The following is a 25,127-nucleotide window of genomic DNA, read 5'->3' on the forward strand; positions in this document are numbered from 1 at the left end:
AGACTGAGGTGAAGGTTTTCCTTCCAACAGGACAACGACACTAAGCACACCGCCAAGACAACGCAGGCGTGGCTTCGGGAAAAGACTCTGAATGTCCTTGAGTGGCCCAACTAGACCCCGGAGAAACCTGAAAATATCTGTGCAGCAATGCTCCCCATCCAACCTGACAGAGCTTGAGAGAATTTGCAGAGAAGAATGGGAGAAACTCTCCAAACACAGGTGTGGCAAACTTGTAGCGTCATACCCAAGAAGACTCAAGGCTGTAATCGCTGCCAGAGGTGCTTCAACAAAGTACTGAGTAAAGGGTCTGAATACTTATGCAAATGTAATATTTCAGTTTTATAAAAATGTAGAAAAACCTGTTTTTGCTTTTTCATTATGGTGTGGTATTGCGTGTAAATTGATGAGCTGTAATGTAACAAAATGTAGAAAAAGTAAATCGGTCTGAGTACTTTCCAAATGCACTGGAGGAGTTTCACCACATGCATGGGAAAATCACTGCAGTGTGTCTGCCAACTACAGCAGGCTAGATGTATGCACAATTAGCTAATTATACAAACACATCGCCAAGGCCATTATCAACTCGTTGATGTGAGTTGCCCATTTCTCAACACATTTGTCTCACTGTATTTATTGAGCGCTGTAAAGCCAACTCCTATGGACTTTGCCATGTTCATCATGACAATGAGTATAGGAGATGTCAGGACAGAACAAAGATCTGGGATCAGACTAGACTAGCAATAGGACTTCATGTGAAATTTGCAGTATAATGAAGAGGGGTATTCCTGTGTCATATCTGGAGGCTTGAGGGGGTCAATCGGGAGTGGGGGGTGGGCATGTCTTCAAGGAATGATTCCTTTTCTCTTTGTGAACTAGTGAGCAGCAGATGTCATTTGAAATTAACATCTTTATCCTCAAATTGCTCACATAGAACTTCACTTGATTGTTTTATTGATTTATACACTGTTTACTAAAAGGAAGGCTGATTTGATTCAGATGAGTTTTTCTTACAATGAGATATTATGAGAGGGGTCTATAATAACATCAGGGTTGACTAGGCCTACATAATTGTACTCTATAGAGAAGAAATAAAATAATATTTAGATGCATTTGCTCCTCATGTCGTACTGCTTATCAGGTTATAAAAGCAAAAAAGTTATTATTTAACATTTTTGATTCGAAATGGCTAAATTTGTCCCTAAAATGACCTCACATAGACATACTTACTATTCCTTTAAGGCTGGGTACGCCCCGCGCCAACTGTTTTATGCAAATATCTACGTAATGTAACAATTGAATTCGCTGTGGACCAATCAAAGATGCGCTCTAACCGCGGGAGATCCAAATTTCGCGGGACGAAATTTGGCGCTAAAAAGCTGTTCTTCCGAACTCCAATTCCCTTGTGTCAAGAGCTAAGCTTTTGAGCTGGACAGAGAACCCGACCGTGGCAGTAACCTCTCTACGGAACATCTGAAGAATACTCCTTAACCTTGTATTTCTGAAGGATTCTGCTTCTCAAGACGTAAACGTCGAAGTTTGCCCATTCTGGACTTGCAAATATACTTGTTGTTTATTTATTTAGCTATTAAATCATTAGCTAGCTCGGCAAAGTCTACGTTTTCTCTCAACTGGACACATCACGGATAATATCGGTTGCAATGCAAGTCGTTTAATTTCAGAAACTACTCAAGCAAAGGATATCTCTGGTGATTACCTATTTCAACTTAAGCATTTTGCACATCATTAACTAAATAGTATTTTTATGAAATTCTTCGGACATTTGTCAAACTAGCTACGAATTGTGAGACATCGCTTCCACGTCGTATCGGAAACTCCAACTCCTTTCATTCACTGTCGTGAATACAGTTTTCTGGAATATTTGAGTTTTGCTAGTAGCTAAACGTATTTTAATTTGAACACAGTCGTTATTTAAATTTACTAAAATGATGCGGCTGCCCAAAGGCGTTTCTCCTGCGTCTGGCCGAGGTGCTGTAGGAGGAGGACTGTCGTGTTCACAGAATAAAGTTTTGTCTGGAGTGAAAACAGAATTCTTCAGCACCGGGTTATGCAGTTCACCGATGAACTCGGTACCGGCAGGATACTTCACCCAAATCTGCAACACGACAGCGGCCGAACAAAGGGTGAACTGCCTCTATGCAACTCCCCATGGACCTGAAGCTAAACCCATCAGATCATCCTCCGGCAGACTCCCGGTAAGACTTTTAAAAAGTTAAGAAACGTACCAACAATCGATATTACTGTTATCTACTTGATAATTGACGTTACTGACTATACAATACCTCAAGTTATGGGCAAAATATTCTTAAATTCCACCGGTATGAATATATTTTTGTCGGAGTTGTGCTTAACATTTAAAAACTGTCAAGCACAGGGTGATTTCTTATTCTAAATGTCAATTTATGGTTCAAAAAGTAAGAGAAGAATAACAAATAATTAAATGCAGCAGTAAATAACAATAGCGGGGAGGAGGAGGAGGAGGAGGTACCGGTACAGAGTCAATGTGCAGGGGAGCTTGTGTCCAGGTAATTATGTACATGTAGGTAGAGTTATTAGTTAAGAGAGTAGCAGCAGTGTAGGGGGGTAAAAGCTTTTTAGGAGCCTCTTGGACCTAGACTTGATGCTCCGGTACCGCTTCCAGTGTGGTAGCAGAGAGAACATTCCATGACTAGGATGGCAGGAGTCTTTGACCATTTTTAGGGCCTTCCTCTGACACCGCCTGGATGGCAGGAAGCTTGGCCCCGGTGATGTACTGGGCCGTACACCCTACCCTCTGTAGCACCTTGCGGTCAGATTTGAGGATCTGAGGACCCATGCCAAATCTTTTCGGTCTCCTGAGGGGGAATAGGTTTTGTCGGGCCCTCTTCACGACTGTCTTGGTGTACTTGGACCATGTTTGTTAAACCTTACATGAATGGGGAGATGCACCATCTGGACAGGGAACTTGTTTCATAATGCCCAATCAGCCAATGCAAGTCATTTGCTGAAAAATGCGATTTAGCTTAACACATTGTTTAGCCATAGCCCCCAGCTGTCACTAACCAACCAAGCCAGGTCATATACACACCCGGTTCAACCTGTTTGTGTCCATCCACAAAGGTCACAGGTCACAGCTGGACAACCACTCACTTTTCTTGGGAGTTGACATAATTTGTATGTTCACACATACACACACACACACACACACACACACACACACACACACACACACACACACACACACACACACACACACACACACACACACACACACACACACACACACACAGACAGGGTTCAGTGTGTGTGTCCAGGCTGATATTGTCTTCAGGACTAAATATTGAGGGGAGCACTACTCCTGTGCTTTGCGTTAATACAATGGCATTAACTTGGCTCGTCACATGTCTGAGCTACTGCAATTTCCATTGTGTATTACTCGCCATTGTCCTAATGTCTACTTCCCATTCTAGGCCAAGTCTGACCAAGATGCTAGGTCAGGCGATCAGGGTATTCATCGCCCTCTCTATCCTACTGTTAGGATTAGGACCATGAGCTTTTAATGACCAGGAACATTTTGTTATAAAACGAGTTACTGCTAGATTACAACTAGTTATAGCCTATAACTGGGGCCCAGAGTTTTTCCTTGTTGGGTCAATTAGTGGTCAGAACTAGGGTCACGGGGTTATGGTAAACAATAACTATCCTGACACTAGTTATGATTAACAACAGAATGTCAGCCTCAGCAGGCAATACTTTCCTTATATTGTCCGTAAAGCACAGTGGGCAGAGAGGCTATACTTGCCCTGGAGACATGGTAATGATAATTGTGTCAGAAGAAGTGGTAGAGCAGGACATCCTCTTGCCATGCCCTGTTACTTGTAAACACTTTGAGTTACACTGAATGAGCCATTATTCTTCTCCCTGCTGAAGTCATTCCCATTGAGAAAATGGGAGTAGAATTAATCTCAAATTTGGGTCACGCACAGATACTTATATAATATATGTCATTTAGCAGACACTTTTATCTAAAGCAACTTACAGTCATGCTTGCATACACTTTATATATGGGTGGCCCCGGGAATTGAACCCACAACCCTGGCAGTACAAGCAGCATGCTCGATCAACTGTGCCATACAGGACCACTTCACAGATTGTCATGGATACTTACAACTTGGCAGAGACTAACAACTGGTCAAATGGCATACTAGTCATATTCACCTTGATATTGTATTAGGGCACTCCTACTCCTATTGTATTAGGGCACTCAAGTGGAAGAAAAATCTAGAGTTAATTAATAGTTCATTATAGATAACCTGAGATGATATATCCCCACTGTGTCATATTTATAGTGGTTGCTGCTATGATGTTTGAATGATTGGCGAGCTGTGAAATACTGTGTTTTCTGTGAGGATGATGCTACAACTAACTCGTAAATGTTTGACAGAGTTTTACTCCCGATTTGGAAAAACAAGACAGAAGGTCAAGGTGTGCTCTCTGGTTTCAGTTTGACACATACAGTACCAGTCAAAAGTTTGGACACACTTACTCATTCAAGGGTTTTTCTTTATTTTCACTATTTTCTGCATTGTAGAATATAGTGAAGACATCAAAGTTGTGAAATTACACATGGAATCATGTAGTAACCAAAAAAGTGTTAAACAAATCTTCAAAGTAGCCACCCTTTGCCTTGATGACAGCTTTGCACACTCTTGGCATTCTCTCAACCAGCTTCAGCTGTAATGATTTTCTAACAGTCTTGAAGGAGTTCCCACATATGCTGAGCACTTGTTGGCTGCTTTTCCATCACTCTGCGGTCCAACTCATCCCAAACCATCCCAATTGGGTTAAGGTCGGGTAATTGTACTGTACTTTTGTTTGTACTTCTGTTTCTCCCTTGTGTAACTCTGTGTTGTTTTTGTATCACTGCTTTGCTTTATCTTGACCAGGTCGCAGTTGTAAATGAGAACTTGTTCTCAACTGGCCTACCTGGTTAAATAAAGGTGAAATAATTAAAACAAAAACATATAGATTTTTTTGTGGAGGCCAGGTCATCCGATGCAGCACTCTGTCACTCTCCCTCTTGGTCACATAGCTCTTACACAGCCTGGAGGTGTGTTGGGTCATTGTCCTGTTGGAAAAACAAATTATAGTCGGACTAAGCGCAAACCAGATGAGATGGCATATCGTTGCAGAATGCTGTGGTAGCCATGCTGGTTAAGTGTCCCTTGAATTCTAAATAAATCACTGACAGTATCACCAGTAAAACAGCATCACACCTCCTCCTCCATGCTTCACGGTGGGAACTACACATGCGGAGATCATCCGTTCATGTACTCTGCGTCATGGCGGTTGGAACCAAAAATCTGAAATTTGGACTCATCAGACCAAAGGACAGATTTCCACCAGTCTGTCTATTGCTTGTGTTTCTTGGCCCAAGCAAGTCTCTTCTTCTTATTGGTGTCCTTTAGTAGTGGTTTCTTTGCAGCAATACGACCATGAAGGCCAGATTCATGCAGTCTCTTCTGAACAGTTGACACTGTAAATCATTTATTTGGGCTGTAATTTCTGAGGCTGGTAACTCTAATGAACTTATCCTCTGCAGCAGAGGTAACTCTGGTTCTTCCTTTCCTTTGGCGGTCCTCATTAGAGCCAGTTTCATCATAGCGCTTGATGGTTTTTGTGACTGCAATTGAAGAAACTTTCAAAGTTCTTGAAATTTTCCAGATTGACTGACCTTTATGTCTTAAAGTAATGATGGACTGTTGTTCCTCTTTGCTTATTTGAGCTGTTCTTGCCATAATAAGGACTTAGCCCTATTTGGTAAAAGACCATCTTCTGGCCTAGTGGTTAGAGCGTTGGACTAGTAAACGAAAGGTTGCAAGTTCGAATCCCTGAGCTGACAAGGTACAAATTTGTCGTTCTGCCCCTGAACAGGCAGTTAACCCACTGTTCTTAGGCTGTCATTGAAAATAAGAATTTGTTCTTAACTGACTTGCCTAGTAAAATAAAGGTCAAATAAAAAAATTAAAACAACACAACTGATTGGCTGAAACGCATCTATCTTCAGAGTTCGTACTGTTAGGTGACCTAAACTGGCATATGTTTAGCACCCCGGCCGTACAACAAACTAAACTAGATGCCCTCAATCTCACACAAATTATCAAGGAACCTACCAGGTACAACCCTAAATCTGTAAACATGGGCACCCTCATCGATATCATCCTGACCAAATTGCCCTCTATATGCACCTCTGCTGTCTTCAACCAGGATCTCAGCGCTTACTGCCTCATTGCCTGCATCCGTAAGGGGCCCGCAGTCAAATGACCGCCCCTCATTACTGTTAAACGCTCCCTAAAACACTTCAGCGAGCAGGCCTTTCTAATCGACCTGGCCCGTGTATCCTAGAAGGATATTGACCTCATCCCGTCAGTAGAGAATGCCTGGTTGTTCTTTAAAAGTGCTTTCCTCACCATCTTAAATAAGCATGCCCCATTCAAAATATTTTAGAACTAAGAACAGATATAGCCCTTGGTTCACTCCAGACTTCACTGCCCTTGACCAGCACAAAAACATCCTGTGGCGTACAGCATTAGCATTGAATAGCCCACGCAATATGCAACTTTTCAGGGAAGTCAGGAACCAATATACACAGTCAGTTAGGAAAGCAAAGGCTAGCTTTTTCAAACAAATTTGCATCCAGTAGCACTAATTCCAAAAAGTTGAGACACTGTAAAGTCTATGGAGAATAAGAGCACCTCCTCCCAGCTGCCCACTACACTGAGGCTCGGAAATACTGTCAGCACCGATAAATCTACGATAATCGAGAATTTCAATAAGCATTTTTCTACTGCTGGCCATGCTTTCCACCTAGCTACCCCTACCAACCGCTCTGCACCCCACGCAGCAACTCAGTCAGGATCACCACTTTTATTGTAAGAATGTGAAATGTCAGAATAATAGTAGAGTGATATATTTCAGCTTTTATTTCTTTCATCACATTTCCAGTGGGTCAGAAGTTTAAATACACTCAATTAGTATTTGGTAGCATTGCCTTTAATTGTTTAACTTGGGTCAAATGTTTCGGGTAGCCTTCCACAAGCTTCCTACAATAAGTTGCGTGAATTGTCCCATTCTTCCTGACAGAGCTGGTGTAACTGAGTCAGGTTTGTAGGCCTCCTTGCTTGCACCAGCTTTTTCAGTTCTGCCCAAAAATGTTCTATAGGATTGAGGTCAGGGCTTTTTGATGGCCACTCCAATACCTTGACTTTGTTCTCCTTAACCTGTTACTCCTACCCCCTACCTTTTCAAACATTCTGTTAAAAATCGCGCAACATTTCAGCACCCTGCTACTCATGCCAGGAATATAGTATATGCATGTGATTAGTATGTGTGGATAGAAAACACTCAGACGTTTATAAAACTGGTTAAATCACGGCTGTGACTATAACAGAACGTGCGTTTCATCGAAAAGTGCAGGAAAATCTGATGACTGAAAATGGACAAATATATCCATGCACCACTTCAACCGATTGATAAAGGTGAACCACATTAAATGGGGCCGAGGTTGCAATACCTACAGCTTCCACACAATGTCAACAGTCTTGTCATTTGCCTAGGCTTTGTTTCTTGGTCAAACGAACAAGAGACAGCCCATTTCTTCAGGTCTCCGACCGGATATTTTGGTTGAGATTTACCCGGGCATTATTTCCAGACGTACAGCTATAGAATATACATCGCCTCGTGATCAATTTGATCGCTTATTAACGTTTACTAATACCTAAAGTTGCATTACAAAAGTATTTCGAAGTGTCTTGTGAAAGTTTATCGTCAACTTTTTTAATAAAAAAAAATGACGTTACGTTATAAAACGCAATTTTTTTTGTTGATCACACAGTCTTCATAGATCGATATCTAGGCTATATATGGACCGATTTAATAAAAAAAAAGACCCAATAGTGTTTATGGGACATCTAGGAGTGCCAACAAAGAAGATGGTCAAAGGTAATGAATGTTTTATATTTTATTTTGCGTTTTGTGTAACGCCGTCTATGCTAATTATTTTGTTTACGTCCCCTGCGGGTCTTTTGGGGTGTTACATGCTATCAGATAATAGCTTCTCATGCTTTCGCCGAAAAGCATTTTAAAAATCTGACTTGTTGCCTGGATTCACAACGAGTGTAGCTTTAATTCAATACCCTGCATGTGTATTTTAATGAACGTTTGAGTTTTAACGAGTGCTATTAGCATTTAGCGTAGCGCATTTGCATTTGCAGATGTCTAGATGGGACGCCTGCGTGTCAGGTAGGAGCAAGAGGTTAAGCCATTTTGCCACAACTTTGGAAGATGCTTGGGGGTCATTTTCCATTTGGAAGACCCATTTGCAAACAAGCTTTAACTTCCTGACTGATGTCTTGAGATGTTGCTTCAATATATCCACAATTTCCATTCTTCTTATGCCATCTATTTTGTGAAGAGCACCAGTCCCTCCTGCAACAAAGCACCCCCACAACATTTTTTATTTTTTTATTTTTTTATTTCACCATTATTTAACCAGGTAGGCTAGTTGAGAACAAGGTCTCATTTGCAACTGCGACCTGGCCAAGATAAAGCATAGCAGTGTGAACAGACAACACAGAGTTACACATGGAGTAAACAATTAACAAGTCAATAACACAGTAGAAAAAAGGGGGAGTCTATATACAATGTGTGCAAAAGGCATGAGGTAGGCGAATAATTACAATTTTGCAGATTAGCACTGGAGTGATAAATGATCAGATGGTCATGTACAGGTAGAGATATTGGTGTGCAAAAGAGCAGAAAAGTAAATAAATACAGTATGTGAATGAGGTAGGTGAAAATGGGTGGGCTATTTACCAATAGACTATGTACAGCTGCAGCGATCGGTTATCTGCTCAGATAGCTGATGTTTGAAGTTGGTGAGGGAGATAAAAGTCTCCAACTTCAGTGATTTTTGCAGTTCGTTCCAGTCACACGCAGCAGAGTACTGGAATGAAAGGCGGCCAAATGAGGTGTTTGCTTTAGGGATGATCAGTGAGATACACCTGCTGGAGCGCGTGCTACGGATGGGTCTTGCCATCGTGACCAGTGAACTGAGATAAGCCGGAGCTTTACCTAGCATGGACTTGTAGATGACCTGGAGCCAGTGGGTCTGGCGACGAATATGTAGCGAGGGCCAGCCGACTAGAGCATACAGGTCGCAGTGGTGGGTGGTATAAGGTGCTTTAGTGACAAAACGGATGGCACTGTGATAAACTGCATCCAGTTTGCTGAGTAGAGTGTTGGAAGCCATTTTGTAGATGACATCGCCGAAGTCGAGGATCGGTAGGATAGTCAGTTTTACTAGGGTAAGCTTGGCGGCGTGAGTGAAGGAGGCTTTGTTGCGGAATAGAAAGCCGACTCTTGATTTGATTTTCGATTGGAGATGTTTGATATGAGTCTGGAAGGAGAGTTTGCAGTCTAGCCAGACACCTAGGTACTTATAGATGTCCACATATTCAAGGTCGGAACCATCCAGGGTGGTGATGCTAGTCGGGCATGCGGTTGGAGGCCACGGAAGGAGTGTTGTATGGCATTGAAGCTCGTTTGGAGGTTAGATAGCACAGTGTCCAATGACGGGCCGAAAGTATATAGAATGGTGTCGTCTGCGTAGAGGTGGATCAGGGAATCGCCCGCAGCAAGAGCAACATCATTGATATATACAGAGAAAAGAGTCGGCCTGAGAATTGAACCCTGTGGCACCCCCATAGAGACTGCCAGAGGACCTGTCTGCAAAGTAATTGGTGAACCAGGCAAGGCAGTCATCCGAAAAACCGAGGCTGTTGAGTCTGCCGATAAGAATATGGTGATTGACAGAGTCGAAGGCCTTGGCAAGGTCGATGAAGACTGCTGCACAGTACTGTATTTTATCGATGGCGGTTATGATATCGTTTAGTACCTTGAGTGTGGCTGAGGTGCACCCGTGACCGGCTCGGAAACCAGATTGCACAGCGGAGAAGGTACGGTGGTATTCGAGATGGTCAGTGACCTGTTTGTTGACTTGGCTTTCGAAGACCTTAGATAGGCAGGGCAGGATGGATATAGGTCTGTAACAGTTTGGGTCCAGGGTTTCTCCCCCTTTGAAGAGGGGGATGACTGGGGCAGCTTTCCAATCCTTGGGGATCTCAGACGATATGAAAGAGAGGTTGAACAATCTCTGTAGATTCACAAATATAAAATCTATTTAGATTTGTTTAGCACTTTTTTTGGTTACTACATGATTCCATATTTGTTATTTCATAGTTTTGATGTCTTCACTATTATTCTACAATGTAGAAAATAGTAAAAAATAAAGTACTGTAGGTTTCGGTGACGTGCTATTTACCCCCTGATCTCTCTCACCCCCACACATCACTACCTCATGTCATCATTGCCTATGCCCTCACCTCTCTCTGGGACTCCCATGGTGAGCTTCTATTCAGGCTAGGGCTCAGGGTGCTGGGCTGTGAGATTGCCCACTTTGCCCCTTGTTTACACTCAGGCCAAAAGCTCTCTTTCTCTGTTATCTTGAGTTCCCTCTTCTCTTTTCGGTCTGCTCCCTTCCCCAGTAGCATGGGGAATGGGACTGTCTTTTTTTTTTTATGTGTGAGGGACATAGGCTAGCTTTGTGTTGAATGGGTCTTTTTGTCACACATATTGAAACTCTTCCCTGTCTTGGAAGGTAGGTTCTACTTAACTGAACCGGTGTTTGAAGAGCGAGAAGGTTTACACACACACACACACACATACACACGCCAACGCCAGCACACACACCAGTAGCTAGAAGTGAGTCTGTTGAAAGCATTTGGTTCATGTGACACAGATTTGTGAAATGCCTCTGGAGGGGAAAATCCAGTCATATCTGTTGAAATGGCGTGAGTTAGAGGGGTGGAAGGACAGCCGAACTTGCATGCACGTCTAGGGTGAGGACGCTTAGTCGCCGTCTTAGAATGAGGCAATAACGGCTGTGGGTTGCGACATTGTGACGCAATGTGTCATGGAGATAAAGAACAGGGTTGTGAAGGAGGAACTGTGTATTTTAAATATGTTTATGTAATTTGGCAGACACTCTTGTCAATGTAAGTGCATACATTTTCATACATATTTCTCGTACCGGTCCCCTGTGGGAATCAAACCCGCCACCCGTGCAAACGCCATGCTCTACCAACTGAGCCACACGGGGGACCATGTAAATGTACTTAAGTAGAGCGCCAGCAATGCTAATGTTTTGAAAATTGCTGTAGTTAGATGTTCACTCACTATGTTTGAGCGTGACATTGTTTTAGCTTGATGTATTGCGTGTGTGTGTGTGTGTGTGTGTGTGACGTTATGTTCTGTATCTCTCTGTACATAACTTTGCGTTGGAATTTGGTGGTTGAGTGAATGTTTTTTTTCCCTTCCTTTTTCTCTCGCCTGTGGTATGCTAGCTGACATAGGCCTTGTATTTTCACACGCCAAAAGGCAAAGCACTGACTCCCCGGTCAAAACCTCACTACAAACACAAATTCACAGGCCTAAGCCGAGCCCCTGCAAAACTGTGGTAAAATGTTCAAGGGGAGGCCCATTTGAGTCAGATACAATGCAAGGCGGCCATTTTAACCACCACATGACAGCTTGCATTTAGACTCGTCTCCAGAAGATGACACGGGTTACATTTTAATCCCTGAGGTGGTGGTGGTGGGGGGAGATTTTAAGGGTGTGATCGGTGCTATCTTTTCCTCAATCGCTCCTCTGGTTTGCCACTGAGGCATTTCCTTCCTCTTTATTGGTCAAAAGGAGAAGTCATGCCTTAATGCAGGTTGAACACGTTAGAGGTAAACATTTTATATTTTTATTACAAATGTATTGTTTTGTATTTACCATAGGTAGTAGGCTTACTAGTAAACTACTGTCTGCTTTACCTCCAAGTTGGCGTAACGAAAATCTTAACCGATGCGATTGTGTGTGAAAGACAAGTACAGTAATTAGACTATAATCTAGCCTAGGCCTAGTAATAGCAATATATAGTAGCCCCTGAAATGAACGTGTGCGCGCGTGTGTGTGTGTGTGACGGGTTAGACAGGTTCTCTTGTTGTCATTCCCTGCCACCTGCTGTGTGTGGCTGTGCCATATGTCACTGACAGACAGGTGGACATGTGGTGGAGGACAGAGGGACAATGTCATTCTCTCTCTCTCTCTCTCTCTCTCTCGCTCTCTCTCGCTCTCTCTCTCTCTCTCGCTCTCTCTCTCTCTCTCGCTCTCTCTCGCTCTCTCTCTCTCTCTCAAATCTACTCTCTCTCTCTCAAATCTACTCTCTCTCTCTCAAATCTACTCTAGTAAAGTATGTTTTACTAAGGGATAGGAGTTTAATTTTTATTTATTTAACCAGGCAAGTCCGTTAAGAACAAACCCGGACGACGCTGGGCCAATTGTGTACCCCCCCCCTTAGAAAAAAAGAGAACCAGTGCAATTAAAACCATAGGTGATAGTTAAAACGACAGTAGTTAAAACTACACATTTGTTTAATTCTACCCTGTAGTCTGTGTGTCGAGTTGTACTGTAATGACTTTACTTAGTACATCAGGTCCATTGCAGCGTCAGATCATGACATGCGTCACAGGTTATGCCGTGGTTTGATTTGAAGCTTGTGGACATGTGGCCTTCGCGGCACATGCTGGGTTGTGTCTGTAGCCACACTGAAGCAGAGCAGAGTCTGATTTGACAGGCCCTCTCTCCAACTGTGATCTGGCGTGTGTGTGATTTGTAAAACAAGAGATTATGGGGATATGGAGGTGTGTATGTGTGCGTACACACATCTGTGGGGGGGGTAACACCACTTCCCTCTCTGTCTTCAACCAGCAGTACATGCGGTACCCCAGGGCAGATGTTAAATGTTCTGCTTGGTTTCCCCCACTGCCACTGAGCTGATTATAAGGGGGGCAAAGGAGGAGTGAGGGAAAGGGGGAGGGAGGGGGAGGAAAGGGAGGGAGGAAAGGGGGGAGTAAGGGGAGGAAAGGGAGGAGTGAGGGGTCATGGGGGGGGAGTTAGGGGTCATGGGGGGAAGGAGGAGTGAGGGGGTCATGGGGGGGGGGTGAGGGGGAAAAGGGAGGAGTGAGGGGGTCATGGGGTGAGGGGGAAAAGGGAGGAGTGAGGGGGTCATGTGGGGGGAGGAGGGAGGGGGTCATGTGGGGGGAAGGGAGGGTGAGGGGGTCATGGGGGGGGTGAGGGGGAAAAGGGAGGAGTGAGGGGTCATGGGGGGGAAGGGAGGAGTGAGGGGGTCATGGGGGGAAAGGGAGGGGGAAGGGGGTCATGTGAGGGGGGGTGGGGGGAAAGGGAGGAGTGAGGGGGTCATGTGAGGGGTGGGGGGGGGAAAAGGGAGGAGTGAGGGGGTCATGGGGGGGAAGGGAGGAGGGGTGAGGGGGGGGGGGGGTTGGAGATGTATAGTGCAAGACTCTCTAGCCCATGCCTACGTTGTCGAATCCAGTGATTTGAAATGTGTGGGGAGTAGTGAACGAGTGCAAACTTCAGGAGAAAGAAGATATTATTGGGACACGTAGCTTGAGAAGGAGTGTCTTTAACCCCTTTTTCCCCCTCTTCTTTGTGCCTCCCCCCAGGCCAAGAGGAAGCTGGACCTGGAGGACCCTCTCTACCTCCCAGACTTCAGGACCCCCACAGCCAGAATCCCTAGTCCCAAAAGTGAGTGTCTGCATCAGTGGGAAAAAAGACCCCCCCCTGTCTCCATTACCAAATTAGTGCATAAAGCCAGACAACATAATCATCCATCCTTTATACTTAAAACACACAAGCTACATGTAGATCTTTTCCAATCCATAATATTGAGTTCACATATGTCTATTCCACATATTATTGAATACGTAGACCGTGCACAAATCCACTCTCTTACCCCATCCCTTGTATGACCCTTGACCCTCAGCGCCCAAGTCCCCCGGTGAGCGGACGCGCTACGACACCTCCCTGGGTCTGCTGACCAAGAAGTTTGTTGGCCTGCTGAGCGAGTCACCTGACGGCGTGCTGGACCTCAACTGGGCCACCGAGGTCCTCGAGGTGCAGAAGAGACGCATCTATGACATCACTAACGTGCTGGAGGGCGTGCAGCTGATCCGCAAGAAGTCCAAGAACAACATCCAGTGGATGTGAGTAGGACACTTAGGACAAGTACATTTAAGGACAAGTCCACACTTAGGACAAGTAACTTCTCATTCTTCGGCCGTAGGAGGTGGGCCCAATTCCATTGTCAACTCCTTAGCGCAATATTGATAGGTCCACCTTGCTCTGTAATCTAAAGACAATCGTTTTTTAAAGTTTTTTTAAAATATTTTTTACGTGTTGATAGTTCCAACTTCACCTGACCATGATCTATCTATCTATACCATGATGTACAATGTATGTACTCTGTGGTGGCTCATCATAAAAATCAAAACCATTTTATTAGGGTGGGTGGCGTGTTCGAGGGCTCGGCCAGCAGCGGGGAGAAGTCTCGCGCCCTGAGGAAGGAGCTGGGAGAGCTGGAGAGTGCAGAGAAGGCCCTGGAAGACCTGATCACGTCCAGCAGCACCCAGCTCAAGGAGTTGACCGAGCACGGGGACAACCAGGGACAACTAGGTTACGTCACCTACCAGGACATCAGGTCTATAGCCAGCCTGCAGGACCAGACGGTCATCGCCGTCAAGGCCCCGTCAGAAACCAAGCTGGAGGTGCCCGAGTCCTCGGAGGTGAGTGGTCATCTAGTCGTCATAGATGGAGAGCTGGGTAGTGTTCATTTGGGCACACCGTACTGGACAAGTTCAGTTAGTACCTGACCGTTTGGGAAAAAAACTATACAGCTGAAGTACAGCTTAAACAGACATGGAAAAAGGACACAGTGACCGTTCCAAGGATTGCCTTATGTGTAACCTTTATTTAACTAGGCAAGTCAGAGGAGATCAAATTCTTACTTAGTCTGACGGCCTACCGGGGAACAGCGGGTTAACTGCGTTGTTCAGGGGCAGAACGACAGATTATTTTACCTTGTCAGCTCGGGGATTCGATCCAGCGACCTTTGTGGTTGACTGCCTACCGGGGAACAGTGGCCCGACGCTCTGACCACTAGGCTACCCGCCACCCCTATTACTTGGAGCAAGTGACATGGGTGTGCACGTTGTGCCTGCTCTGTGGACAAGTGATATTCCATTGGTGATAACCACCAAAATTACAAAGAATTCCAGTAGTCTTTACATTTCTGGGCAGGTCATCATAACCCAAAAAACTCCTGACCTGCCCAATGGGCGAGAGCCTTTCAGCCAATCCTCTTGTATAACAAAAGACAGACTCTTTACCCTTCTGACATTTTGAAACCGAGCCCATTCATTTACCAATCCTGCCCACTATCCCTCGCTTCCCTGTAGTGCGTCATTGTTACAGCTCCCTGTTGTCCTGTACCCACAGGGCTCCCAACAGATCTACCTGAAAAGTAAGAACGGGCCCATTGAGGTGTACCTCTGTTCCGAGGAGGGCCTGGAGGATGCCAGCCCCATCAAGAACACCACCACCCCCAGGAAAGACGACCCTCATCACCCCCTGGGTCACATTGTCTCCCCCTCCCTCGCCATGGCACCACCACAGTACACCACTATCAAACAGGAGCCCCAATACACTGACGTCAAGCAGGAGCCCATGGAAGGTAATCTGAACTGGGGGGGGACTGTCTTGTCTGATACAGCTGAGGTCTATTCAATGATGTGAAAAGTTCTGAATGTTGCAGATAGCAACAGAATTGAATAGACCTGATACGATTTCCAATTCTACATGACAGACAGTCGTAGCTGTTCTGCACAATACCTTTCTATCTGAGCGTCCTGTACCGTTGCAGCCTCCTCTAAACAGTCCTGTGTGTTGTAAGGGGTGTCCAGTCACTAACACACCCTCTCTCCCTCTCCGCCCTCCCTACAGCTGAACTCTCCAGACCTGCACCAGTATCCCTCCCCAACACCACCAACCCCACCACCCTCCTGGACGTAGAGGGCCTCCTGGGCCTGCACCCCAGCTTGCTCCAGATGACCGAGGACCAGCTCCCGGGCCCCGGGTTCACCCCCGACCCCAACACCCCCTTCGTCAGCTTCTCGCCGCACCTCGACCACGACGACTACCTCTGGGGGCTGGAGGATGGCGAGGGCGTATCCGACTTCTTCGACACCTACGACCTGGGAGACCTGCTCCAGAGCTGAGGGAGGGAGAGAGCTGATGGGATTATAGCCTAGTTACGACCACGTTGCTTGACCTTAAGCAACTCTGAGCCCTAGTTATAATAGCTAGGGCTCAGAATATATATATAATATAGGCTATAACTGGTCGAGGGGAAAACTCCTGTCCCTATTCATGAAGGAGTAGTGTCCTCTGTAGAGGGATGGGGTGAAGGGGAAATGCTACACTATGAAGCCATCAACTTTGCTTTAGCCATGTCTGTTCGGCGTTAATGATTTGTCTAAAAAAAAACGGGCCCTTTTGTGTCTGTTTATTTGTATATACATGTGTATAGTTTTTGAGTTTGGATTTAGGTTAGTGCCTGGATTGACACTGGTCTGTGTGTTTTGTGTGCGCTGTGTGTGTCCAGCTTATGAAGCTCTCAGCGTTGCGGTTTGTTTTATTGGTATAGTGGACAGTTTGTTGTCCGTCTCGTTTCTATTCCGTGTGCTGTGTGAAAAATGCTATGTGCTGTTTGAAAATATAGACACAGCACTTTTTTTAAAAATGCATATCTGATGACCAGCAAAAAAATCGACTCGGGCATTTTGGGTTGGGGGTGTTATTATTAATAACTCTCAGGATTTCTTTGTGACTTCCAACAGTCAAAATGTTTATAGTGCGCATCTTTGGCCATTAGGGGGCAGCATTGTATTATGTCAGCTGTAAACGTGCCAGCTTTAGAAGGTTGAATCACTCACTGTACGTTTTAAAAACCGAAGTGAAACGGGGAGGTACTACTGAATGTCGCCAATAAAGAACACAGATTTCATTTGTCCGCTGCAAAACGTATTCAAATATTATGCCCTTACTGATCACGACCCAGGTACCAAACATGGAGTCTGTGGCGCTAACGTAACGTGCCGTTTCAACGAGGTGTTAGGAAGTATGGTTAGAGTGTAGTTTGTCCGGGTATTCCCAAGACATCTGTTTTACATTGGCGACCTGACCTGGTCACTACATCTAGCCTCAAGCTTTATGGAAGGTCAGGTGGTGAAGTATTCTGTCTCCCATGCCAGAATGTGTCCACATATAATCATAGAGCACAGGTGTCAAACTCATTCCCTGGCAAATCTGCAGGTTTTTGCTCCTCCCTTGTACTTGATTGATGAGTTAAGGTCATTAGTTAGGAACTCCCCTCACCTGGTTGTCTAGGTCTTAATTGGACACAAATTGAAAGGCAACAACTGAAACCAACAGACACTCGGGGCCTCCATGAAACGAGTTTGACACCCCTGTCATAGAGGTTAGTTAGAAGCAGTTCTGGACCCATAGCCAAAAGACACAGAAGTTACATCCCAAATTGTGCCCTATACAGCGCACTGCTTTTGACCAGAGGTCATAGGGGATAGTGTGCAATTTTTGGGACGTAGTCAAGTGTCTTTTTTTTTGGTGACCTGATTATCGATCGACATATTGATCCCTAGTCTATATGTGACTGGCTAGAGTATCACGCTTTGCTCTTGTGAATCGGCAGCTAGGTTTCACATCGGGAAGCTTCTCTATATCAAGATGCATTTGATAGTGTTTCTGTAGTATCTAGAATTCGTAGTAACAAATGACCTTATATTTCCAAGGAAATAATAATCTAGTAAGGATGATGATGATGATGATAATACGCCACAACATCTGGGTGTTTTGACTTAGGCAGTAATAAAAATGAACTAGATGAAGTCTTTGATTTAAATGGTGGATTGTGTGTTGAAACGCTCGCCATGCACCCATAATAGGGAACAAAGAGCACTTTGTGTCTTTTCCTGTTTTTATATATATATTTTTAAATGAAGGCTCGGCCCCACGTGTGTGTGGTACTTTAAACCTGGGAGAAAGAGCTGAAATTACACGCCAAGGTCAAATTTCTCTGTCTTTTAGACTGGGCTGTGTTCGCACCGAACTGAACAAAACACATCTCAAGATGTTTTTTGAGCATGAATTCCGTGTTGGTGCATTTTCTGCCTCTTCCCCAATGCGGGTTAAGTCAATTGTCCTGTCCTAACAAACTTGAATATTTTGTGTGGGTGTGGTTTTATTTGTTTGTGTGTGTGTGGAAGGTTGCGAAATGGGTGTTTTTTTTAAAAGTTGTAGATTTGTAGACAATTTTTTTATTTTTTTAATGTTTTATTGTGCATAATTTTTTTGTAACTGTACAGAATTGAATTTGTATTTATAATTCCTGAAATAATTTGTTTTTAATACTGACCATTGTAAAAGAGCAAACGTCTCTGTTTGACATGCGGCACTTAATATTTTGTATTATTGTGGTTGGTTTGAAAAGAGTAAAGTATTAAAGCCATGGTTTAAACTTGCAATTCTGTCCATTTCCTATGACATCATTCGTTGATTCCTCATGGCAAGCAGCAGTTCTCCAATGTAGGTCAATGGTAGATACCTCCATTGTTCTCTTCTGTCTGGAAATCGGCAAACCCCGTGCCAGGGTGTGCTTGGTCAAGTCCGATCGTAAACCAAACTGTTTTCTTAAGAGTGAATTTATTAGAACCACTTATAAAAATTTAAAAAAACAATTCGGGTTTATGAACAAATAATCCTGTTCAGACTTGCTTCAAATTAATCCTCAAAGCAGAGAATTCTGGCTAATATGGTAACAGATTCAAACACAAACCTCTGTGTCAGACTTGAATACAAATGTACCACAATAATTCTGCAACATATACAGTATAGCTTTCTTAGCTAGATTCTAGTTGGGAATCCCTATCCAATCCGACCTGTGTTTAGAATCTGGCACAAGGACTGGGGACATGTCGAGGCACATTGATGCAATGAATTGTGACATTCCCATGGCTTGACTGAACAAAGCAACGTGAGCAATGACAATCACACCGACTGCAGCTATAAACTTACACCACCCCGACAGGTGGACAAAAAAACAAACACAAAAAGCCACGGTCCTTCTTTGGACTTTGACGGTTGTCAGGGGCGACCTGCAGACAATAGGTAGTGGATGAAGCTAAAGGTCAGGGGTTAGGGGTCACGATGGAACTGGACACAATGGAATTCTCCAGCCACGGTAGCCAAGTAAACCTCAGGCCAATAAACCTTTCTTTCACGGCAAAAGAAAGCGCTAAGACGTCGTGTGTATTTGATTGGTGTCGTTCTAAGTGGGCAGAGACCTAACCGCTGTCGTTCTCTCTCCGAAGATGATGAAAAGCGTCAAAGGATAGAAGTTCAACTTAAATGCTTTGTTTCTCTTGAAAGGGAAGCACAATCTAGCCTGAGCCACCTGCCCAATTGCATGGCTGGCAGCTAGTCGGCCAGCTAACGAAACAAGTCCTGGCGTGTCTGTCCCATTGGTGTGCAATGAAGAGGATGAAGGGAGAAGGAAAAGCCCCCAGAAATAAACAGTGATTCTGGAAGGAAACTTATTTCTGGTGGTTTCATTCACCAGTCGTGTCTTCTGGGCCTTTGTGAGTATGAGAGGATTAGTAGGAGAGGCTAGAAAGCTAGGCTGGCATCGGAGGCCAGATAACTCGGGGGAAAGTGCCCTTCAAGCGTGTGTAGATAGAATCTTGGATTCAACGGCTCTATTTTGACATGAAGACGGATCAGAGTAACTGGAAGAATGGGAATATCACACAGTTTCCCACAAGTACTGTATGTATCATTATTAATAGTTGAATCCCAACCAGACAAGTATTCGCCCGCAGCCTTGGTGTCTATGATTAGGTTGTGGCTGGTGAATACTGAGTGTAACTCTACGTGTTTAACAGGTTGTCAAGACACCGCAAAACCCACAGGCTCGTCTGACATACAACATGCCTCTGTTCTCCCTATGCCCCTGGTAACCTGCTCTGTAAGCCGTTAAAATAAACAGGGTTTCCCGCAGGCCTGTCACAGGTCACACTTTAAAGGCTGAGTCTGATTTTTTTGTGTTTTTAATTTAACCTTTATTTAACTAGGCAAGTCAGTTAAGAACAAGTTCTTATTTGCAATGACGGCCTACCCCGGCCGAACCCAGACGATGCTGGGCCAATTGTACTCCGCCCTATGGGACTCCCAATCCCGGCCAGATGTGATACTCACAGCCGTAAATTGAGGAATGTGCCTTTAATTCTGCTACATGCTCGGAAAGATGGGTCCTCAAATATGGACATACTTTTTTTGAATTCTGAACCTAAACGAAAGCCTTGAATTTTCATGTGAAATATGTGGATGTGACCAATAAAATGTGATTTTAAAAAACAAAACATGTTTTTTTTGTCACAAGCCAGACTTTAGCCGCAACCCAAAAGGGACTTTCTTTCAGACTGCTACTAGGGCATATCTAGACGTAATTTAATTTATAAACATCAACATTGTCTGGTTTAAAATGACATTGGCAGCCATCGTTGAAAGTGTCAGGTGTGTGAGGATCGAGACTCACTCAGGTTGGGTGTTGATTTCCTTGAGACAGTGACTGACAGTGACTGACAGTGACACGACTTAATCGGATTATTACTACGTCCATTAATAAGTTTAACTTCTAAGCGCCATTCATAACATGCAGGTGTTGCCATGCTAACATGAGCGAAAGACAAGTCACGTGATGTCATGTCTGTCACAGTATTTGGGAGGGTGGGGAGACAACAAAAAAAAGTTTGAGTGTGACACCACCAACAGGAGAGGAATGCTGCACACAGTGAGTCATACTCATAGACGGTTTACACGTTAAGACCAAAACAGTGGTAGACACTCACATCAAACTAAGACCTTATTATTGGTACCGTGCCATATTAGAAGCTATTCTCAGTAAGTGCTTTAAAACAAATACTTGAAATGGACACCAGTTCAGTTGATTCTCAGCCATTTTTTTTTGTTCTCTCAAGAAAAGAGTCCACATGAAATGAGTCCACATGAAATTTTCCCTGAAGTAACAGTGTCTTAAATATTGCTGCACCCTCTCCTCTCCTCTCTCTATCTCTCTCGTCTCTCGCTCTCGTATATGGTAAACCTGGGAATATGGGGGGGGGGGTTCTGTCTTGGAAGTAACCTTAATAAGGAGGAGAGGGAGAAAGAGAAAGGGTAAAGATAGAGGCAGTTTGGATATGAACACAAAAGAAGACTATGAACTTCTGTAAGTGTTTTCTAAATGGTCTCCTTTCTCTCTTCTAGTCTCTAACTCGATCACTCTCACACACACTCACTTACTCTCTCTATCTCATGCACACAAACTTTTCTCTCTCCTTTCTCACCCAATCCCTCCCCCTCTCTCTCTGTGTTCTCTCTCTCCTATAGTCCTATATGGCTGTTGTGTGTGTGTGTGTGTGTGTGTGTGTGTGTGTGTGTGTGTGTGTGTGTGTGTGTGTGTGTGTGGCTGAACAGACCAGCTTGCTCAGTCCTAGTCTCAAAAAAAGGACCCCAACAAACATAGCAGCAGGCACACAAAGGCCCTGCTTCATCCAGTAGCCCTGCTTGGTAACTGAAGGAGGGTATTGTTATAGGCAGGCAGGGAGTCTCTGAAATGTCTGCATTACATCAACCCTAACGCACAGAGCCAACACAGGCCACAGAAAACAATTTTGGAAAACAAGAGTGTAGCTAATTGGGTCACCGAACCAATTTGTTATGCTCACCAGTACATGGGGCATGTTATTTAGGCCAGGGGTTCTTAGATTTCTTGAGGTCGGGGCCCCTTTTTTTTATGATAAAAGAATTAATCAGGGACCGCCTCAAAATCAGGACACAACTCGAAATAGATAAAACATATGCCATCGGGACGAACCAAGTCTGGCACCTTGGGAAGGAACATTTTAAAAGGCCCATCTCTTGGCATCGGAGAGATCATTTTGCAGTTTTCAATCTAATGTCCTGCAATTCTACACATTTCGTCATGGTGCAGAGAGATTTTTGTTATTGTTGCAGCAGAGAAAACGTTGCAGTTTTAAAGTTGAAATGACAAGAAGTATGGAGTTGAAAAAAATGGATTATTGGTAGAGCACTGTGGATAACAATATCCCTGTGAGCCTACCAGGCCCATGTTGTCCAGGTGTAAGAACACACACTAAATGACCAAAAGTATGTGGACACCTGCTCGTCAAACTTCTCATTTCAAAATTATGGACATCAATATGGAGTTGGTCCCCCGTTTGCTGCCATAACAGCCTCCACTTTTCTGGGAAGGCTTTCCTCTAGATGTTGTAATATTGCCGCGGGGAACTTGCTTCCATTCAGTCACAAGAGCATGAGTGAGGTCAGGCACTGATGTTGGGCGATTAGGCCTGGCTCGCAGTCGATGTTCCAATTCCTCCCAAAGGTGTTCGATGGGGTTGAAGTCATGGTTCTATGCAGGCCAGTCAAGTTCTTCCACAACAATCTCGACAAACTGATTCTGCATGGACCTCGCTTTGTGCACAGGGGCATTGTCATGCTGAAACAGGAAAGGGCCTTCGCCAAACTGTTGCCACAAAGTTGGAAGCACAGAATAGTCTTCAATGTCATTGTATGCAGTAGCGCTACGATTTCCCTTCACTGGAACTAAGGGGCCTGGCCCGAACCATGAAAAACAGCCCCAGACCATTATTCCTTCTCGACCAAACTTTACAGTTGGCACTGTGCATTCGGGCAGGTAGCGTTCTTCTGGCATCAGCCAAAACCAGATTAGTCCGTCAGACTACCAGACGGTTAAGTGTGATTCATCACTCCAGAGAACTCCAGTTTCCACTGCTCCATGGTGATTTTAGGCTTGTGTGCGGCTTCTCTGCCATGGAAACCCATTTCACGAAGCTCCAGACGAACATTTATTGTGCTGACATTGCTTCCAGAGGCAGTCTGGAACTCGGTAGTGAGTGCTGCAACCGAGGACAGACGATTTTTGGCCGTGCTACGTGCTCCAGCACTTGGCGCTCCCCTTCTGTGAGCGGTCCGCATTGGTTTGTTATGAAAAAGAATGCTATTAAACATTTGCATTTAAAGTGTAACTTTTTAACGTATATAAACAAAATGCATATAAATGTAACAATTCAAAACGAATACAACTCACCATCACATACTTTTAAAGTGGGGCTATGACAGTCCATTTCAATTTAGTCTGACTTCATGTATTTTATCTCACCACCGCTAATGAGGTGGGTGTGCTTGGTGCATGTCGCGTCAGAGCTTCTCAAAGTCAGGGGGCGTGGTCGACAATCTGCTAACACATCCAACCTGTATCGGTATTTGGTTTTAATGCAGACAAGAGCACTGAATCCAGCTTCACACAGGTAAGATCTGGCAAAGTTTTATGGTGCTTTCAAGACAACTGGAAACTCGTACAAATCATCTTCAGGTCGGCAAGTTAGCGCTCTAGAAAGAGGCCAGAGTTCCCTAGTTGGAATTCCAAGATGGATGACCGTTCAAAACAAGTTTTCCCGGAGCCAGTTTTTTTTCAGAGTTCCCAGTTGTCTTGAACGCAATGAATTCGGAAGATGGAGATTCCCGAGTTCCCGAGTCCTCAGTTGTTTTGAATGCGGCATTAATGCTCACAGGGACACGGCAAGGTACTTATTCCCTTTGAATCAGGAACCAAAACTCATCCGTATTGAGCTGTTGATGCATTTGGTCACATGACAGCTCGATCAGCTGTTCAATTTTACTCACCGGCGTGTCAACTGAGCCAGGATCACAGTCAAACGGATTGGGAAGTAAGGCCCCAAAGTCCTCTTCCAAGCATTGGAGGTGAGCAGTCATCACTCGTGTGGGACACTTACTGATGCTATTTTTTTCTGTTAGATGCTGTTTTCTGTCAGCCTAGGGAAGGGGGCACGGTTCGCTTTTGAAAGACTCCAATAAGAATTCTTTCCTCTGAATCAGTCACTCAGCTGTATAATGTTTTTGTATTTCCCTTGCATGCTTGAGTTCATTCAGTTTCCCAAATATGTCTGTTTACATTTACTTTTAATTACACAGAAAGTCAACCAAGTCTCCTCTCAATGCAAAAAAAAAAAAAAAAATCAACACTCCCCTCAACCACCAAGCCTCAGTGTGAAATAGAACATGGTCACGCTCTGATCTCATGATGTCCACATAGTTTTGCGAAAAAGGCACGCGCACAGTGGATGTGGATTGGTGTAGTTTACAATCGAAGTTACCTGCTGCAGTATATCGGAGTTCTGTGCTCAGCTCTTTTGCCCATTCATAACGAGAGTGCAGAGGCCTGCCCGCCTTCCCACCGTAGATGGAGCCCCATCTATGCAAAAGCCCACCATTCGATCCCACGGAAAATCCTCTGTGCCGTTTCATGCTCGGGAATCGTGAAACAGAACAATGTGTACTCGTGAATAGCATCCCCAAACATGTATAGCGAACAAAAGTCAATGCATGGGCATCTTGGCCCTCACAGCTAACATCCATTTGGAGAGCATAAACTGGGGAGTTATTGAGTCATTCAGTCAGAGTTTCCTCTTGATTGCTAGCAATAGCATACATTCTTTGTTTAAAAGTGTTATCTGACAAAGGTATTGATGTGTGTTGCTGTGCCTCTGCCTCCCCACACATTGTTTTCACCATATCAATTGCGGCCGGTAATATCAAAGTCTCTGCAATAGTGTGGTGTTTCAGAGCATAGCAGGCCTAGCCGTTCACCATGGGAATGATTCAAGTGCAAGTGTGGCCTTTCCCCATATCCAAGGGCACTCTCTGGTTCCATTTTATCTTTTAGATTATAATCATTTGTATTTCCTAATTTTAAAGGTTAACCACATTACAATGATTTTGAGATTCAAAGACGACATTATATACAGTGGGGCAAAAAATATTTAGTCAGCCAACAATTGTGCAAGTTCTCCCACTTAAAAAGATGAGAGGCCTGTAATTTTCATCATAGGTACACTTCAACTATGACAGACAAAATGAGAGAAAAAAATCCAGAAAATCACATTGTAGGATTTTTAAATTAATTTATTTGC

General features: G+C 44.3%; 2 protein-coding genes across 8 annotated transcripts in view; both read left to right on the top strand.

The window, feature by feature from the left end:
• Positions 1 to 1,400: 1,400 nt before the first annotated feature.
• On the top strand, positions 1,401 to 18,574 carry LOC118368533 (transcription factor E2F2). Its single transcript, XM_035752698.2, has 6 exons — positions 1,401 to 2,213; positions 13,626 to 13,707; positions 13,946 to 14,165; positions 14,465 to 14,744; positions 15,457 to 15,691; positions 15,961 to 18,574. Exons 1-6 carry the CDS (start codon positions 1,944 to 1,946, stop codon positions 16,233 to 16,235), a joined length of 1,362 nt encoding a protein of 453 aa, XP_035608591.1. The 5' UTR covers positions 1,401 to 1,943; the 3' UTR covers positions 16,236 to 18,574.
• A 4,778-nt stretch (positions 18,575 to 23,352) lies between these two features.
• LOC118368534 (arf-GAP with SH3 domain, ANK repeat and PH domain-containing protein 3) overlaps positions 23,353 to 25,127 on the top strand; it is a 59,124-nt gene continuing 57,349 nt past the window's right edge. For 2 of the 7 annotated variants that reach the window (XR_008093186.1, XM_052497068.1), the window contains exon 1: positions 23,365 to 23,444. Coding sequence is in view for 3 of the 7 variants with exons in the window: in XM_052497068.1 (XP_052353028.1) it covers positions 23,410 to 23,444 (35 nt within the window). In the remaining 4 variants the exon portion in view is untranslated. Of the gene's footprint in view, positions 23,445 to 23,484; positions 23,899 to 25,127 lie in introns of those variants that run through there. The other 5 variants (XM_035752706.2, XM_052497070.1, XM_035752704.2 and 2 more) reach the window with 5 other exon arrangements.

Source organism: Oncorhynchus keta, chromosome 35, assembly GCF_023373465.1.
Source record: "Oncorhynchus keta strain PuntledgeMale-10-30-2019 chromosome 35, Oket_V2, whole genome shotgun sequence".
NCBI lineage: Eukaryota > Metazoa > Chordata > Actinopteri > Salmoniformes > Salmonidae > Oncorhynchus > Oncorhynchus keta.